This window comes from Harpegnathos saltator, unplaced genomic scaffold (genome assembly GCF_003227715.2).
Source record: "Harpegnathos saltator strain DR-91 unplaced genomic scaffold, Hsal_v8.6 scaffold295, whole genome shotgun sequence".
Lineage (NCBI taxonomy): Eukaryota > Metazoa > Arthropoda > Insecta > Hymenoptera > Formicidae > Harpegnathos > Harpegnathos saltator.
Window position 1 is genome coordinate 1,479,617 of NW_020230089.1, and position 15,719 is coordinate 1,495,335.

At 32.6% G+C, this 15,719-nt stretch overlaps 2 protein-coding genes across 6 annotated transcripts; one reads left to right on the plus strand and one right to left on the minus strand.

Moving 5' to 3' along the window:
• Positions 1 to 2,820: 2,820 nt before the first annotated feature.
• On the minus strand, positions 2,821 to 6,881 carry LOC105188795 (magnesium-dependent phosphatase 1). Of its 4 annotated transcripts, none has more exons than XM_025299872.1 (7): positions 6,678 to 6,869; positions 5,377 to 5,451; positions 4,286 to 4,371; positions 4,161 to 4,218; positions 3,863 to 4,081; positions 3,632 to 3,786; positions 2,821 to 3,062 (listed from the first exon to the last, which is right to left on the minus strand). In XM_025299872.1, exons 3-7 carry the CDS (start codon positions 4,320 to 4,322, stop codon positions 2,947 to 2,949), a joined length of 585 nt encoding a protein of 194 aa, XP_025155657.1. In that variant the 5' UTR covers positions 4,323 to 4,371; positions 5,377 to 5,451; positions 6,678 to 6,869; the 3' UTR covers positions 2,821 to 2,946. The 4 variants fall into 4 exon arrangements, with proteins under 4 accessions (XP_025155657.1, XP_025155655.1, XP_025155656.1 ...); XM_025299870.1 differs by having other exon boundaries at positions 4,286 to 4,397; XM_025299871.1 differs by lacking the exon at positions 6,678 to 6,869 and adding an exon at positions 5,934 to 6,611 and having other exon boundaries at positions 4,286 to 4,397.
• A 3,770-nt stretch (positions 6,882 to 10,651) lies between these two features.
• Positions 10,652 to 12,969, plus strand: Pabp2 (poly(A) binding protein nuclear 1). Of its 2 annotated transcripts, none has more exons than XM_011150430.3 (7): positions 10,652 to 10,878; positions 11,625 to 11,761; positions 11,844 to 11,958; positions 12,083 to 12,150; positions 12,276 to 12,517; positions 12,680 to 12,772; positions 12,899 to 12,969. In XM_011150430.3, the coding sequence occupies exons 2-7, from the start codon at positions 11,627 to 11,629 to the stop codon at positions 12,930 to 12,932; spliced, it is 687 nt and encodes a 228-aa protein (XP_011148732.1). In that variant the 5' UTR covers positions 10,652 to 10,878; positions 11,625 to 11,626; the 3' UTR covers positions 12,933 to 12,969. The 2 variants fall into 2 exon arrangements, with proteins under 2 accessions (XP_011148732.1, XP_025155675.1); XM_025299890.1 differs by having other exon boundaries at positions 10,652 to 10,843.
• The last annotated feature ends 2,750 nt before the right edge of the window (positions 12,970 to 15,719 follow it).

Here is a 15,719-nt window from a genome sequence, read left to right on the forward strand (position 1 = left end):
TTAATTCCAGATAAACTGCTCCTTGTCTACGTGTCATAAACAAATCGATAGTTTTACTTGGGACTTGAATGCTCGGATGCATGGAACACACAAGCACAAGACGGCACAAAAAAATTGCGATCTGCTTTATCAGTACTTACAGACTTATCCTTCGGTGAAACCACAAAGAAAAAAACCGCTATTTTACCTCTATCCAGCCATCTCGCGGCGAATATCCGCGACAAATCTTCGCTCGATTCCATTTCTTCCCGATAGCACATTTTCCAGAACCTTTCCGAAACTCGCTTTCGGCGATTGTTTGATTTTATTCTGTTACCGCAAAGTCAGAGTTGAAACTGCGAAAGTCTGTGTATCCTTCGAGCGGGGCCTCATAAACGCTCGAAGATATCGTCATTACGAATAACCATATTATCGTAATATACGTTCGTTAGGCACTGCCGACAGATCACTTCGCGATTACGAACGCGCTAAAGCGATTTTCGGCACTCCCGACGATGATTCGCGTATAAGGCTCACCTTCGAGCGAAAACGAAATCGCTCGAAAAAATCGATATTTCGAATCGCCATGATTCGACGGATACGCAATATTTTTTAGGCACTGTCGGCAGATTTCTTCACGAGATACTCGATAGTTACTCGATGTTATTCATGTCGCCACGAATACGCGAAACTAATTTGCAACACTCCCGACGATAATCCGCGCGCGACGCTCGACATTGGCGAGTCGAATCGCAAAGATCACGATTTACCGAACATACACCGACCTGTCGTGATCGTTATGCAAACTGAACATTTCAACAATTGAGAAATCCAAAACAGTGATACGCACAGTACTTCAGTCAGTACCCCTACCGGTCAACTGCGCGAAATGCGCTCTTTTGATAAATGATAAGCGATATTTTGTCTACAATGGGTCTTGTTTGAGACTTGTTTACAGCACTATCTTTAATGTTTCATAAGATTACTCTCCAGAGTCGAAAATGTAACGAGTAGTGCAATGCAAAGTTTACGAACCTCCATGGTGCAACAGGTTCGTTCAACCTGCCGACAGACCATTTCACCGGACACTCGTTTCCGACGTCGAACGATAATTTATAGTAACGAACGCGCGAAACTTACTTTCAGCACTCCTGGCGATAATTCGCGGACGAAATTTATACCCTTGGTGAACGAAATAATACGAAATGGGGAACAACTTTACGAATACCGCCACATAGCGAATAGTTCTGTGATGGACTGAATATAGCAACAATTGAAGTTCTCGAATAGATCGATACGTCCAATGCGCATGTGCACGTAATCTTCGTAGGTATAATTACAATAATTCAGTGTTATATTGTTAATTAGAGTGGATAATCTGTGAAATGTTATTAAAAATTCGTTCAATCGTAATCTTGTGACTACGAAATTGATAAAATTATCGAAAATACCGATATAGATCCAGGCGCGAATGGTGACCAATAAGAGAACTCGTTTCTTAGGGTCTTAGCTGGGGATATTCTTTCTGGTGGTAGACGTACAATCAGCTGTTCTTCAACTTCAGTCGAGTCACGAGAAATAGTATGGTGCGTGATGTGTCTCGAAAAAGCGAATGTTTACAAGAGAATATGAAAATTGCTAAATTAATAAATATGAGGAAATGATGAGAGAAATCATCAGTTCAAATAGACTGAGTAATACCAAAGTTCGAAGTTGAATAATTATGTTAAAATGTTAAACTTTTAAATTTATGAAAAGAAATTAAACATCTTGTATATTTTTTGTCAATTGGGAAATTGTACTTCCTATTTGAAGAAGACAATGGTTGGAATATTTTTGAGAATATCTTCAATATGACATGATTTTGGAAATTACATAAATGATGATTTATTAACAAAAATGTTTTATATTATGCCACCTAATGGAGAGGTACCTCTTTATATTTTGGAGGATTGTGTTTTAACAAGATTAAATTATTTAACACATTTACATGAAGGAACTACTGATAAATTTGATGGCAACTTTGAATACTTGTTAGAAAATTCTTCTTATGATGAAATTGGACATTTTGTACTAAGGTAATTATATATCAATCTTTAATAGTATATAGTATAAGTTGAACATATAAAAACCATGTTTATATTTTTGATTAATTGCAATTTTCTATTTCAGATTATTGGCTTGTGTGTCTTCAGATATAAGGATATATTGGATTACCAAAGAATCATTGTTATTTAAACACAGATTAGATAATACCCCACCTAGACAGTTATACAAATTATTTAAACAAATTATATGGAAAATACAGTTATATAAAGGTCAAGGTAACATGATTGAAGCAACTCTGATTGAATTATGCAAATTCTACTTACAACCCTTGATTTTTAAGCATCTGATATCAAATTGTCAAAACTGTAATGAATTTGTATATAAAGGTGTGTATATATATATAGATATATGTATCTGTATAATTTTTCAGTAATAATTTATATACACAAGATTTTTAAAGAATAAATATAAAAAATATAAAAAATAAATATACAAAAAATTTTTAAAGAATAAATTAAATAAATTAAATATTTTTTAGTACATTCTATATTTATAAATTTCAGTGAAATTTGAGATAATACCAGACTTGGTAAAAGAACGGGAATTAGTCCTTAATAATGGATATGTTTTTACACATTGTTCAACTTGGAAAAGAGTACTTCAATCATTATGTAGTACATATTTAAGCAGTGAACTAAATCTTATGAAGAAACAGGCACAATATATTGTGAAGTATGATCTGAGATTACAGTTTTTAAGCCAGAAAGTTCAATCTTATCTTTTCAAGGAGTGTACTATCCACGGAAGAGTAACTATCGAAAACATAGATGCAGAATCGGAAAAATTTCCTCCGTGCATGCGCCATTTACATTCTATATTAAAAAGTAGACATCGTCTTAGTCACTACGCGCGCTTGTACTACAGCCTCTTCCTAAAAGAGATTGGGATGAAACTGGATGACTCGATCACATTTTGGAAGCAGGAATATTCCAAACCACATGCCTGTACTTCAATATGTTCGCACAATTGGCAATCTAACGAGAAAAAGTTTGTATATAGTATTCGGCATATGTACGGTTTAGAAGGATCCCGAAGAAACTATAAAACACCCGACTGCAGTAAAATTTGCGTTGGTATCAATTTTTAAAAATATTAAAGTCTTATTCAAATAATTCAATGATTTCATTTTTTAAATGTTATAATCTTTGCAGGCAGGTATCAATGGAACAACATATGAGGGTGGTTGTCCTTTTAAAGATTTTGATGTGAATATACTAAAAAATCTTTTACATACTTCATTAACTGAAGACGAAATGGCTAAACTCTTAAATAATATAGCTATTCAAAGTCCAGAAATGCTTTGTGCAGAGTTTCAAAAATTCATACGCAAAGATAATACTGATAATGTCACTATCGACAGTCCAGTACAGTTTTATCAAAGGATGATTGGATAGTATAGATTTTTGTATGCTATTTAATTGATTTATGATTCTAAAATATATGACAATTTATATTGCATAAAAATAAACATTTATAAAAAATTATAAATTAAATTTGTAATTAAAATTTGTAGTTAAAGTTATTCTAAACAATCATCGCCTACTGAATGCTTTCAAAGACTTTTCTATGAGATCTTGAGTCACACCATTTGTGACTAACACAGTATACACAGAAAGTTTGCCAATTTCCACAATATTTCTGTACTCATCATCAAAAAAGAGCATATCTCTGTAACGAACTTTAGAATTCTTCTGGATACTGAAAACATATATTCAATTAGTTTATATTTTATGAAAGATACTGTATAAAATGATGAAAAGACTATAAAACTTACTTGGAGAAATGTGCAACTTTCGTACCAGGATATATTTCGACATATTTGAAATATTTGTCCCAGCCAAACAAATTTAAAAGTTGTTTGGCACCTTCTATTTCCTTTGTACGTGATGCTATGCCAAGTTCATATCCTTGTTCATATAATCGTTTTATGATATAAAGTATATCAGGATCGTATATTACATTATTACCATGCGCATCTACCACTTTATCAGATCTAAAATTTGATTTCATCGAAGTAAGATCAATGATCAAAATATAGTACAGTTATTTACTTATACAAAAGATATACTAACTTTTTTCTGAATGGAGCAATATAATGAGTGTGAACCCAAAATGGCCATAAAGTATAGTCTAGAATTTCATTTCCTTATTTATTAAGCAATTATAAACAATCTGCAAATTAAAAATATATAATTACCCAAATCAAAGACAATAATCTTTGGTTTTCTCTCCATAGATGTTTACTGGTCCAGTGACAATATAATATGCAGGATGACTCAGGATCTAATAAATGTTACTCTTTCTTTTTACTGAAAGTTAATCAGTTAAGAGCATTGATTATTTCTTTTTTAGATAAAAGATAAAATTGTAACCCAAACAGCACCGAGTCGACTATTAGCCGACTGCAAGTCGGCAGAAAAAGTCAAAAGTCAACTTCAAAGTCAGATTGAATGGCAACTTAAAGTCGACTGACAGCCGACAAATGACTCGACTATAGTCGACCGTCAGTCACCTATTAAGTCGACTTAGAAGTCGACTTTATGACAACTTTAAGTCTGCCTTCAGTCAATATTACGCCGATTATAAGTCGATTTGTAGTCAATTTAACTTTATTTACATTAACTATTAAATTTTTATTTTAATAGTGACATTCCTAAAAAATGTTATCGATATAATATTATTATACTTTAATTGTATAATATTGTTATATATATAATACAATTAAAGAATAGTAAAATTAAATTTACCAAGTATTTGAAAATGTTAAATGGAATTTAAATAATTATAACAAATATATAATTATAAAATAAACAACAATATGTATTAATATAAAATAATTATTTTTATTAATTTTATTTATTAAACATTTTATATATATATACATTTCATATGTTATATATATATATATAATATTTTATATAAAAATATATTAATGTGTCTTTGTATTCGTACACACATGTAATTAACATCTGATAAAAATAAATGCATACGTTATAATTGTAAATTAAAAAAAATTAGAGTTTTGTGAACAAAAAATAAAATAACTCCATCTTTTACATTAAATTGCTTAATATATTCCCATTTATTTTTTTAGTAGGGCTCTTATTCTGTCTCCCGCTCGTCGTAGCCATTCTTGAATGAAAGCTTCAATTTCGCGGATCGATGTGCTTTTGTGAATCTTTAAAAAAACGGCTATAAACATAATTATACAGTGCATATATATAAATATTTTTCAAAAAAAATCCTCTGAAAATTCAATTTACTAGTAATATTGTGCAGTTGTATTACCTTCTGCCTAGTAAAAGTGCTGGGATCTTAATGACGAATATCTCTGCAGTTAAAGGCAGTCAAAAGGCATAAAATCTGAAAAAAAGTTATACAAAATCTGAATTGAACTTCTGAATTACTGAACAAACACTGAATAATAAGGGAACAAAGAAACTATTAAATCAATTAATAAACATGTTTACTAGTCAAAAAATGGCAGGATTGTTGCAAAAAAGAGCTTATGCTCATTATTTTCCAGTCCAGGACAAGCAAACTAAGTAAATCATACTAATAGAATACAACTTGCTACAAGAACTCTATGCACTAAGCAGGAAAGACTATATCTTGTGTTGTCTTTATATTAAAATGACATATACACAGGTAAATGTGTGAAATATTTTACTTATTGGGAAAAATTCGTTATATTCAGTTATTCTGCATAAAACTCAACTTAGCTGAAACAATACTACGACTACCAAATACGAAGCACGGATAACTGATGAGAAAAAGATTCCCTGACTCCCTGCAAGTATATTTTGCATGTTATATGGAAAATATTATATATTTTAATTTCTTACCAATTTCTTGCTTGCAAATAAATAGGATAAGTAAAATACTAGCTCGAAAGAGTGTCCACAATATATAAAGCAGTCTCTTTTGAAAACACAATAACAGTATATGTAATCGCTGTGTCAGCGGTGACCATGTATTGTGATGAAAAAGTTAAGTCAACATTTTCACAAAGCTACAATCGGTTACTAAGTTTCATATACTCGAGAGAAACAAAATTGTAACACGTTTGTCTTATGGAAACGTCGAAAATAGAATATGCCTAGTGACAAGTATACGACTATACGACCAAGTTAAAAATTCAGTTATGAATAAAATCGAACAAGGCTTATGTAGCAGCCTAGGCAGTTATAAAATTTTCATACTATTTTTCACGTGAAAACACTAAGAACATGAAAGAAAAGTCATACTAATGACTTTGCTCGCTAATGACATTAACACACTTAGAAGTTATGACGCACAAGATTAAATCGTATACATATCTTACATAACGCGCGACGCGTTTATTCGTTTACGGGCGATAGTAAAAACATGACGAAAGCACTCGCGTGCCGATAATTGATGCTAATAAATGAATCAAAACATGAAATATGAAAAACATTTTATACTTTTGCCTGGAAAATTGCTTACACTTCTGCCACAAATTATAACGATTATTACACATATATATAAAGCATATTATTAGAAATATATATAACAATATTGTTAAACTTTATTTGGCACAATATAATTAAGAAAATAAAAAAGATTACCTCTGATTAAAACGATGAGGTGGTGAGCAGTGGTGAGCGAGGTGAAAACCAATAGTGTTCCTAAACCACAATGGCTGCACTTAGTACTACACTATGATCAGTGAGGCCGCGTTTCGTTTCACGCATATACGCGCATTTCCTACAGTATACGTAACATGAACTATAGATAAATACGCGCATATGCGTGAAACGGAACGCAGCTTGAGAGTGTGTTTGGGAAGCTCTTTATGCGCTATTTAAGGTAGCGCGGTAGCGTTAAATAGCGTTCATTAGCGTCTTGTATATGTTAAATATCCAATGGCTACATTCAGCGAAAAAAACCGTGAGCAGTCAGTTATTATTGGTCTTTGCTGTTAAATCTAGATCAATTACGTCAACAAAACACTAAACAGTTGTGCAACTGTTGTATTCGCTACACACATATATAATGACTCGTCCATCGACGCCGAAACGATATCAAATTGACTTCTATTGACAAGTAATTTCTCATTGAATAATGGTTTAATTTATATATTTTAAGAAAAGATATCTTTTAATCGACTTTTTGCTTTGCTGAAAACCGATTTTTAATCGTCTCAAAATAGTCGATTTTAAGTCGACTTCACAGTCAATAGTTAAAGTCGACAAAAATCATCCTGGAAATAGTCGGCTAAACGTCGACTTTAAAAGTCGACTTCAAGTTGACTAAAAATAGTCGACTATCAATCGGCAAATAGTCATTCGTGCTATGTGGGAATAACCGTGACTATTTGGACCCATGAAGGATGTAAAAGAGCCAAGAATGTGCATAGAGATACTGTTTCTTCTTGCCGTACAGCGAGGTCTCTAAAGTCAGCTCGGGATTTATTCATTCATTCATTCAATATATAGCTTTGAGCGGAGTTATTACACTCCTCTTACGCCAATCACGATTTTGGAAATTGAAAAGAGAAACAGATAACGTATACGTAGTCCCCAAGATCAAAAATATGCGTAGTTCCTGGAACCACATCCAACCGCCGTGAAGGCGAATAAAAGACTCCTCGGAGTTTATTCGTTCGTTCGTTCGGTATATGGCTTTAGGTAGTAAGGTAGTAAGGTATACCCATACACCATTCTCCAGCTGCGACGGGATTTATTCTTAAGCCAGCGGCACACGATGCTTGTTTTTGTGCTGGATTGCTTGCTGGATGAAAATACTGCGTTCTGATTGGTACATTTCCGAAGATGAATGGAAATGCACCAATCAAAACGCAGTATTTTCATCCAGCAAGCAATCCAGCACGAAAACAAGCACCGTGTGCCGCTGGCTTTATACCAGCAGAGAGAAGCCTGAGAGCGGGCATGGCTGCATTTACAGCGTTATGAAAAAGTTGGCTGATTCGAAGCGCCAACTGGGTCCATTTTTCATGGACATTAACTACTAAGCCAATGTCCACGATTTGTTGGTACTATTCCGTGTTATGTCCATAATTATTTGGTTCTGTTCTGTGCTATGTTCCTGAGCGGGCTAGATTAGTTAGATAAAAACGAAGAATCGGTCTTTGTCTCATCACCAGCGAATACAATCGCGACGAAGCGAGCTAGCAGCGATGTTATTGCAAGGCAGACGTCGTCATCCCCCATTTCACCCCTTTGTTTTCCTTTCCACATTGTTTTATATTCATAATTCGGGAAGAAAATAATTTCGAGAGTTCGGATGATTTCTAGCAATGACGCGACAGAGATAACGCGCGGCCACATTAATTTATCATGACTTTTATATTACTTATAGTTACATAAACGCCCATATATGCAAATTATAGATAATTATTGCGCGTATAAATCTTTTCCTTTCTGTAGGAGGTTTTTGGCTGTTTCGGTTACTTTCCTCTACATTTATATTGATGAGTTGAAGCACTTGTTTCTACGAGATGTTTAAAACTCGGCTGACTTTACGAGTGTTAACACTCGTAACTGGACCTAAGTAAGACTTACGTTTAAGCGAATGTTCTCTTGAAACTGAAAACATTAATAATAATAATAATGATAATTATATTTCTATTTATCTTTTTTTCTATACTATCTAACTATCTATCTATCTATTTCTCTATATCTATCTATCCATCTATCTATTTATTTATCTATCCATCTATCTGTCTATCTATTTATCCATCTATATCTATCTCTATATCTATCTATCTATCTATCTATCTATTTATCCATCTATCTTTTTTCTTCCTATGTATCATTGCAACCTATCCTGTTCTATCCATATTTCTTGCAAATGCAAACAATTAATATTACATTAATTTTTATATTAAAATATATTTTTTATACTATAACATGCTGAATTAATAATTAATAAAATTTAACAGGTTATACTATAAAAACAAACACTTACGTAAAAAAATTATTATATTATTAAAAAGTTTGCATTTATTTTTTGACGGAGATCACCATTTTCTCGCGGTTTCCGTTGAGCAACAATATGCACGTTATCTATTCGTAAAATTAAATAATAAAGTAAAATTAAATAAAAATAAATAATAATAATTGAAATATGATAATAAAACTAATTTCTTCTTTTACTAGACTAAATTTATTTTTGCTACGAAAAGAAAAATGTAACAATGGAATATCTTTTACAAAACAAATAACATTTCATTTAATTTTTAATTTAAATTTATTAGCATAAATAAATTATTCTGTCATATACTTTAATAACAAATCATTTTTAAAAGATGTATATATTGGCTAAGAGTGGATTTCTATTAACTTTTCGTCTCTCATTATAATTCTCTCTTCTTTATTTGTGCATTAATACTAAATATTCTTTATATACATATACATTATATATGTGTCATTTATTTATATATATATATTGTCATATAATTAATATATTTAACCAAGCCGTAAGAACACGAGAAAAGAGGAAGAGCGAGCAAGTGCGCGAGAGAGAGAAAGAACGAGCGAGAGAGAGAGAGAAAGAGCGAGGTATAGGAGTAGCGAGAAAAATCTCGCGGCTCACGCAGTCAATAAGCTAGACGAGCGGGAAAGAAACAGATAATATGTCGACGCTCGTCTAGTCTCCCATGTGCTACCTCGCGTGCGTGAAAAATAATTCCTCGCTTCGCACGTTCCCTTGATACGAGACGCTACCGCGTCTTTTGATGTCTCTGGAGCGTGAAAGATGAAAGAAAAGCGGAGAGATGTTCGCTTAGCGATAAGATCGCTGCTACCTCGCCTCGTGTTTACTGCCGCGCGCCGCTCAGTAGTGAGACAAAGACGGAACGATTGTCTGTCGTCTGTCTTTTTCTAATCTACTATCCATTGTATGGAAGTAGTACGGACACGAACCTAGGCGCATTTTACTTTTATCACCGTGAAAGTGCGCCTAGCGGACGTAGTTTAGGCGCATTTTGGTCAGATGGCGTATCTAAAATGCGCCTAGCCGTATCCCCCGAAATATGGCCGGTCTCATTCTTCTCTCTGCTCTTACTGCTATTGTAGACGAGCCTTCATAGAGCCAATAAATTCAAATGGGAGAGATTCAATTGGATACAAAGTATAATAATTAGACCTAGTAATTTACCAGATAAAATTTTGTTCCAATTGGTTGTGTCCAATTGTGCCATGTTCAATTGGGTCCCTCTTCAAAAAGATAAGACATATGTGACTATCTTTAAAGCCCATTCTACATTAGTCGCAATTTTCAAGCAAATTAACCAATTACAATCGATTATTCTTCGATCAGAAAGAAAATAATCGACTGTGATTGGTCAATTGCTTGTGACTTATGACTAATGTAGAATAGGCTAAGGCCTAGTCTACAATAAGTGTCGTAATTTGTAAACCGTAAGAATTGGCGAATCACAGTCGATTATTACAAAAATAATCGGCTATAATTGATCAGTTGTCCGGCTTACAGCTTACAACACTTATTATACACCAGGCCTAAGGCAACAACAGCCGACTTGCGATACTTCCAAGATAGCCTATAACGTAGTGCGCATGCGTTTGATATCCGATACCGACATACGACATATTGCAAAACCGGCCTTGTTCTTTGGCGTTGCCGCGTTTTGTGTGCAGGAACTAACCCAGGCTTTCAGGCTTGAATCGTTCGTGCGTACAGTGGTCGCGTCATTCATCGAAGTTTACTGAGGCAGGTGAACGGGGAACGAGACAAGTCTCTCGAGAACAAAGTTCGTGTATCACGGCAATTTACAAATTCACACAGGCATGTTGCACGTCATTGTTTATTGTTCTCCATTGCCCGGCATAGATATCGACAATATCGACTGCTTGTTGATGTAACGTAATCCTTGATAAGCAATAGTTGTATCATACTGATTCCATATCATGATAATACTATGATGCGCCTAAACTCTGCTGCTTTCTTTGTTTCCATTGCCCAATAATGTGTATTTCGATCAAGGAGCATCTACGATTTTCTTTTAATTCTGGATTCTCTATTGCCTCTCTTGTAGTACTTGTGGGAGAGGATAATCGATATTTATGTTTTTTTCACTCGCGGATTCGCATACACTATGTTTATCTGATCGTGTGATTGATTCTGATAAGTTGCAAGTATAATTTATTGAATCATGGTTCGACGGTACTCTTGATTGGTTATGATTCTGGACAATTAGTATGCTTATAATAGGGATCAAGAGACAAGCTTAGATATAAATATACTTAGTAGACATGTATTTTAACTAATTTATATAGGAGTAAATTTAAGAATAATTTGAACAAATTAAATAATTTAGGAATAAAAGACAATTTTTATAGCTTTATAGCAGAGAAAATATAATTACTGCATATAAACTATGTATATATAAGTAATAAACAACATATATTATTTTAATCAATAATTTTCAGTTTACAGTGTACAGAATATATGCAGAAATGCAATTTCCATATATTTCATTATTTATGAATTAAAGCGTTCATTTAAATCTAACATATGTTATCTCATTACAGAAATGTCTGAGTCAGATCTCTTAGCTACTGATCATATTGATGGTCTGGATGGTCTTGAAAATGGTCAAGATGGAGATGCTATTATGCAATGTGATGGTGTAAAGCGTGAAATAAATGAAGCAAATGTTGACGATCCTGTAAACTATTATCATTTCTTAATATCATTATTTATTTAGAAAATTATATTTATTTGGAATTTAAATATCTTCTATAACTTAGGAGTTGGAGGCTATAAAAGCAAGAGTTCGAGAAATGGAGGAAGAAGCTGAGAAATTAAAACAACTTCAATCTGAGGTGGATAAACAAATGAACATGGGTAGCCCACCTGGTATCAGTAAGTTTACAAATTTATATTTTTCATTAAAACAAATATGTGTATAAATATTTGTTATGTGTAAGTGAAATTGTATATTACGATTGTTTTTATTATGACAATATTTATTATTAAATTTTCTCAGCAAGCCCTTTAAACATGTCCTTGGAGGATAAAATGGAAGTTGATAATCGATCTATTTATGTTGGCAATGTAAGTTTGATACTATACACATGTCATCATGTAACGCATATTGTACATGTGATACAACGTGTGATAAACTATTAGACTTACTACTATTTATACTAATATTTATTTATTATTTCACGTAACTGCAGGTTGATTATGGTGCTACTGCAGAAGAATTAGAGCAACATTTTCATGGTTGTGGCAGTGTGAATAGAGTAACAATTCTCTGTAATAAATTCGATGGTCATCCTAAAGGTTTTGCTTATATTGAATTTGCTGAACGCGACTCAGTACAAACAGCTATGGCTATGGATGAATCTATGTTTAGAGGACGTCAAATTAAAGTAATGCCAAAAAGAACAAATAAGCCTGGTTTCTCTATGACAAACAGGTAATGCTTTAATTAATATACTGTAATAATAATGCAATAACTTGAATAATAATGCAGAGAGATAAAAGCTACTTCATAAAAATACTAATCTAAATATTGAAGTTTTTTGCAAATTTTTGAAGAATATTTCGAGAATATTTCTAATCGTATCTACATTTACAGGGGTCCCAGAGGTGCCCGGGGTTATCGAGGTATGACTAGAGGAATTATTCGCGGTAGTGCATATTATGGATACAGACCTACAAGGCGGCCTAGGTAATTAGTCACTGCTGACTTAGCAATTTGTTGTTATTGAACAATGTTAACTAACTGTTAACATTGTTCTGTTAACATTAACAATGTTAACAAACTAATTACACCAATTTACAATTTTTTTTGCAGGACTTACAGACGCGGATATTATATGCCATATTGACCATTTTAAAGTACGACGACATTCTACAAATATCAAGGTATGTTTTTATTTCAGGCTATACTATCCACACTGTAATATTCGTTTAATGTTCAAAGAAAAATTCTCAGTAAAAACAAATTTTATGAAATTATTTGTTATCTATTGTATTATTTTGTATTGATCGTATCGAAAGCATTTTGTAACTTTTCAAGTAATGTGGAAAGGTGATAAATTATACAAAAGAGAACGTTTCTTTGGACAATATGAATTTCGTACATTTTGCTACATTTTGACTCGAGAAAAGACCAGGAATAGTGACATTGTGTGTGCAATAATTCCAATGAAGTAGTAGCTAACAGATTAATTCGGATGTAAAATAGAACGATTATTATTAATAATCGGATCATTATTAATAATCTTTTGATGCGAAGACATTAAAACGTAAAGAAATAGAAATATACTTTGCTGGTCGTTTCTTAACCCAAAACGGACAACATATTGACAGTAACCACTGTTTGACTTACCCTTTGGTGTACTAATCTGATGTATCTATATGATCGAATTTGTAACCTGATGATTTATATGTCCAATAAAACTAGAGTCATGAAGAAGTTCACAGTTACCTATGGACTTTATTTATTGGATATGATATATATGATATTTAGATACATTGGTGTTGACACTTGGCCATAAAGAAAATCTATACTGTTAAATAACAATATACGAAATTGTGAGATAGAAACTGTTTTATTTTACTCTTCGGAACTTTTTGCTATTTTTGTTACAAGGAAGTTGCGTGCGTTTTTGGTAACGTCAATTGAACGGGCACGTCGTATGTATAGATTGAAAGTATAAAGTATGGCCTTGTGAGATATAATATTATACGGATTGTAAGTTTTTTTGTGGAAAATTTGACTCACAATTCGATTCACACAAAAAACTTACAAGCACATGTCATCATGCATTCCACTGAAAAGCAGCTGAGATATTTAAGTAAATTCTTATCATATGTCCACAGAAAAAAAAACAGATACGATGGGAAAAAAAAGAGAAAGAAAAACATCATGTCAAAAGAAAAAATAAAGATTGGAGAAAGATGGGCACAATTAAAGATATTTGATTTATGATCATCATATAAAACTACAGATGTAGGTCAGCGATCATTCACTATTGTAGTTCAATCAATCTGTTAAGAGTTTCAGTAACGATATGCCAAATTTCGTTAAGACCAGTTAGACCTTTTGTATCAGCCTTAGAACTTTTGTTTTCAGAATGTTTTATTTTATTTTTTACACTTTATATATGCTTCGATTGTATATCTTGTGTGGCAAAGTATAAAATATACATTATAGTAGCAAGCATAGAGAGAGAGAGAGAGAGAGAGAGAGAGAGAGAGAGAGAGAGAGAGAGAGAGAGAGAAAGGGAGATAGAAAGAGAAAGAGAGAGAAGAAACAGCAAGATAAAGAGAGACGAAACGATCGATTTTAGTTGGAGAATTCAGTTATAATTGCGCGACGTAGATGAGATATTCGATTATTCGTATTGTTTAACATCTCATTGTACATGCACGTGCAAATTATATACATAAAAAAAATTCAATAGTGTACACTGCGTCATTAATTTTGTATGGAAATGATACTAAATGTGTTTATTCACGAAAAGCAAAATATATTCTAGTACGTGGCTCACAACACAAATTGTTATCCTTATATAATATATTATCGAATTCACTTTTCAAGCGGTCTATAATTCGCGATAGTATTCGGGATAGAATTCTATTTATAATTTTACGCGTAACGCGGGAAACATTTGTAGATTTATAGATATACGTACATGTACGTGCATATATGTATAAGACGTAATCCTGATTCTTCAACTGTTTCCTCACAAGTAGAATTCTATTCCGGATCTTATCTCGAGTGACAGATCGTCTGAAGTAGACTTTGGACGTGAGAGATAGGTGCATTCTGAAAAATATCGATAATACCCACGATATGCTTGATAAATCTCCCTTATGAGCACTTTTGATAATTATACAATATGTGCGATATATAATTGAACATTTCTACATAATGGAACTGTGATGAATAAAATTCAGAAAGCTAGAAATCTTGAGATGTAAGAATGTTGTAACTTGTTACGAGATTTTACTTTATATGCAGATATTTCGATGCTGTTAAAATACTTGAAATTCTCCCGAAAATAGTTATCAGAACATTTCATCAGAATAGAGCTCACGAATTTTGAAGCATATTTTGATTCTCAACTGCATTTCAAAATACTCGTAAGGGATACTGCATCTATATCGATGATGACGATATGTTTCATTGTGCACTTGATCCCGCACTATTTGATCGTAGTAAGTTCTTCACGGGTACGTTAAACGAATCAATAATTTTTATAAATAATAGGTAAATGATAATACGAGTCTCTACAAAGAATTGACTGAAATTCAAAAGTGCATATTAAATTTAATCCCGTTCCTACGTAGCATCTCTAAAGATATATGTAAAAATTCTCGGAAAATCGATACACTCGAAATCGTAAAAGCTGAAAAATACTTTGATATAAAGAAAAAGAAAAAAAAAATTAATAGCCAACTCAAGTTTATATACACATATAAGCATGTCCGTATTATAGCATAGTCTCTTTTTTATATAAAACGATACAGAGATAACATATAATTGTAGGGATAATCTATAGTATAATATCTATACGTGTTATTAAGGCTGATACACGACGGATATACCGTGGCAAATAGAAATAAAATTGCCTGAATATTAATATCGATATTTTAATAGATCATGA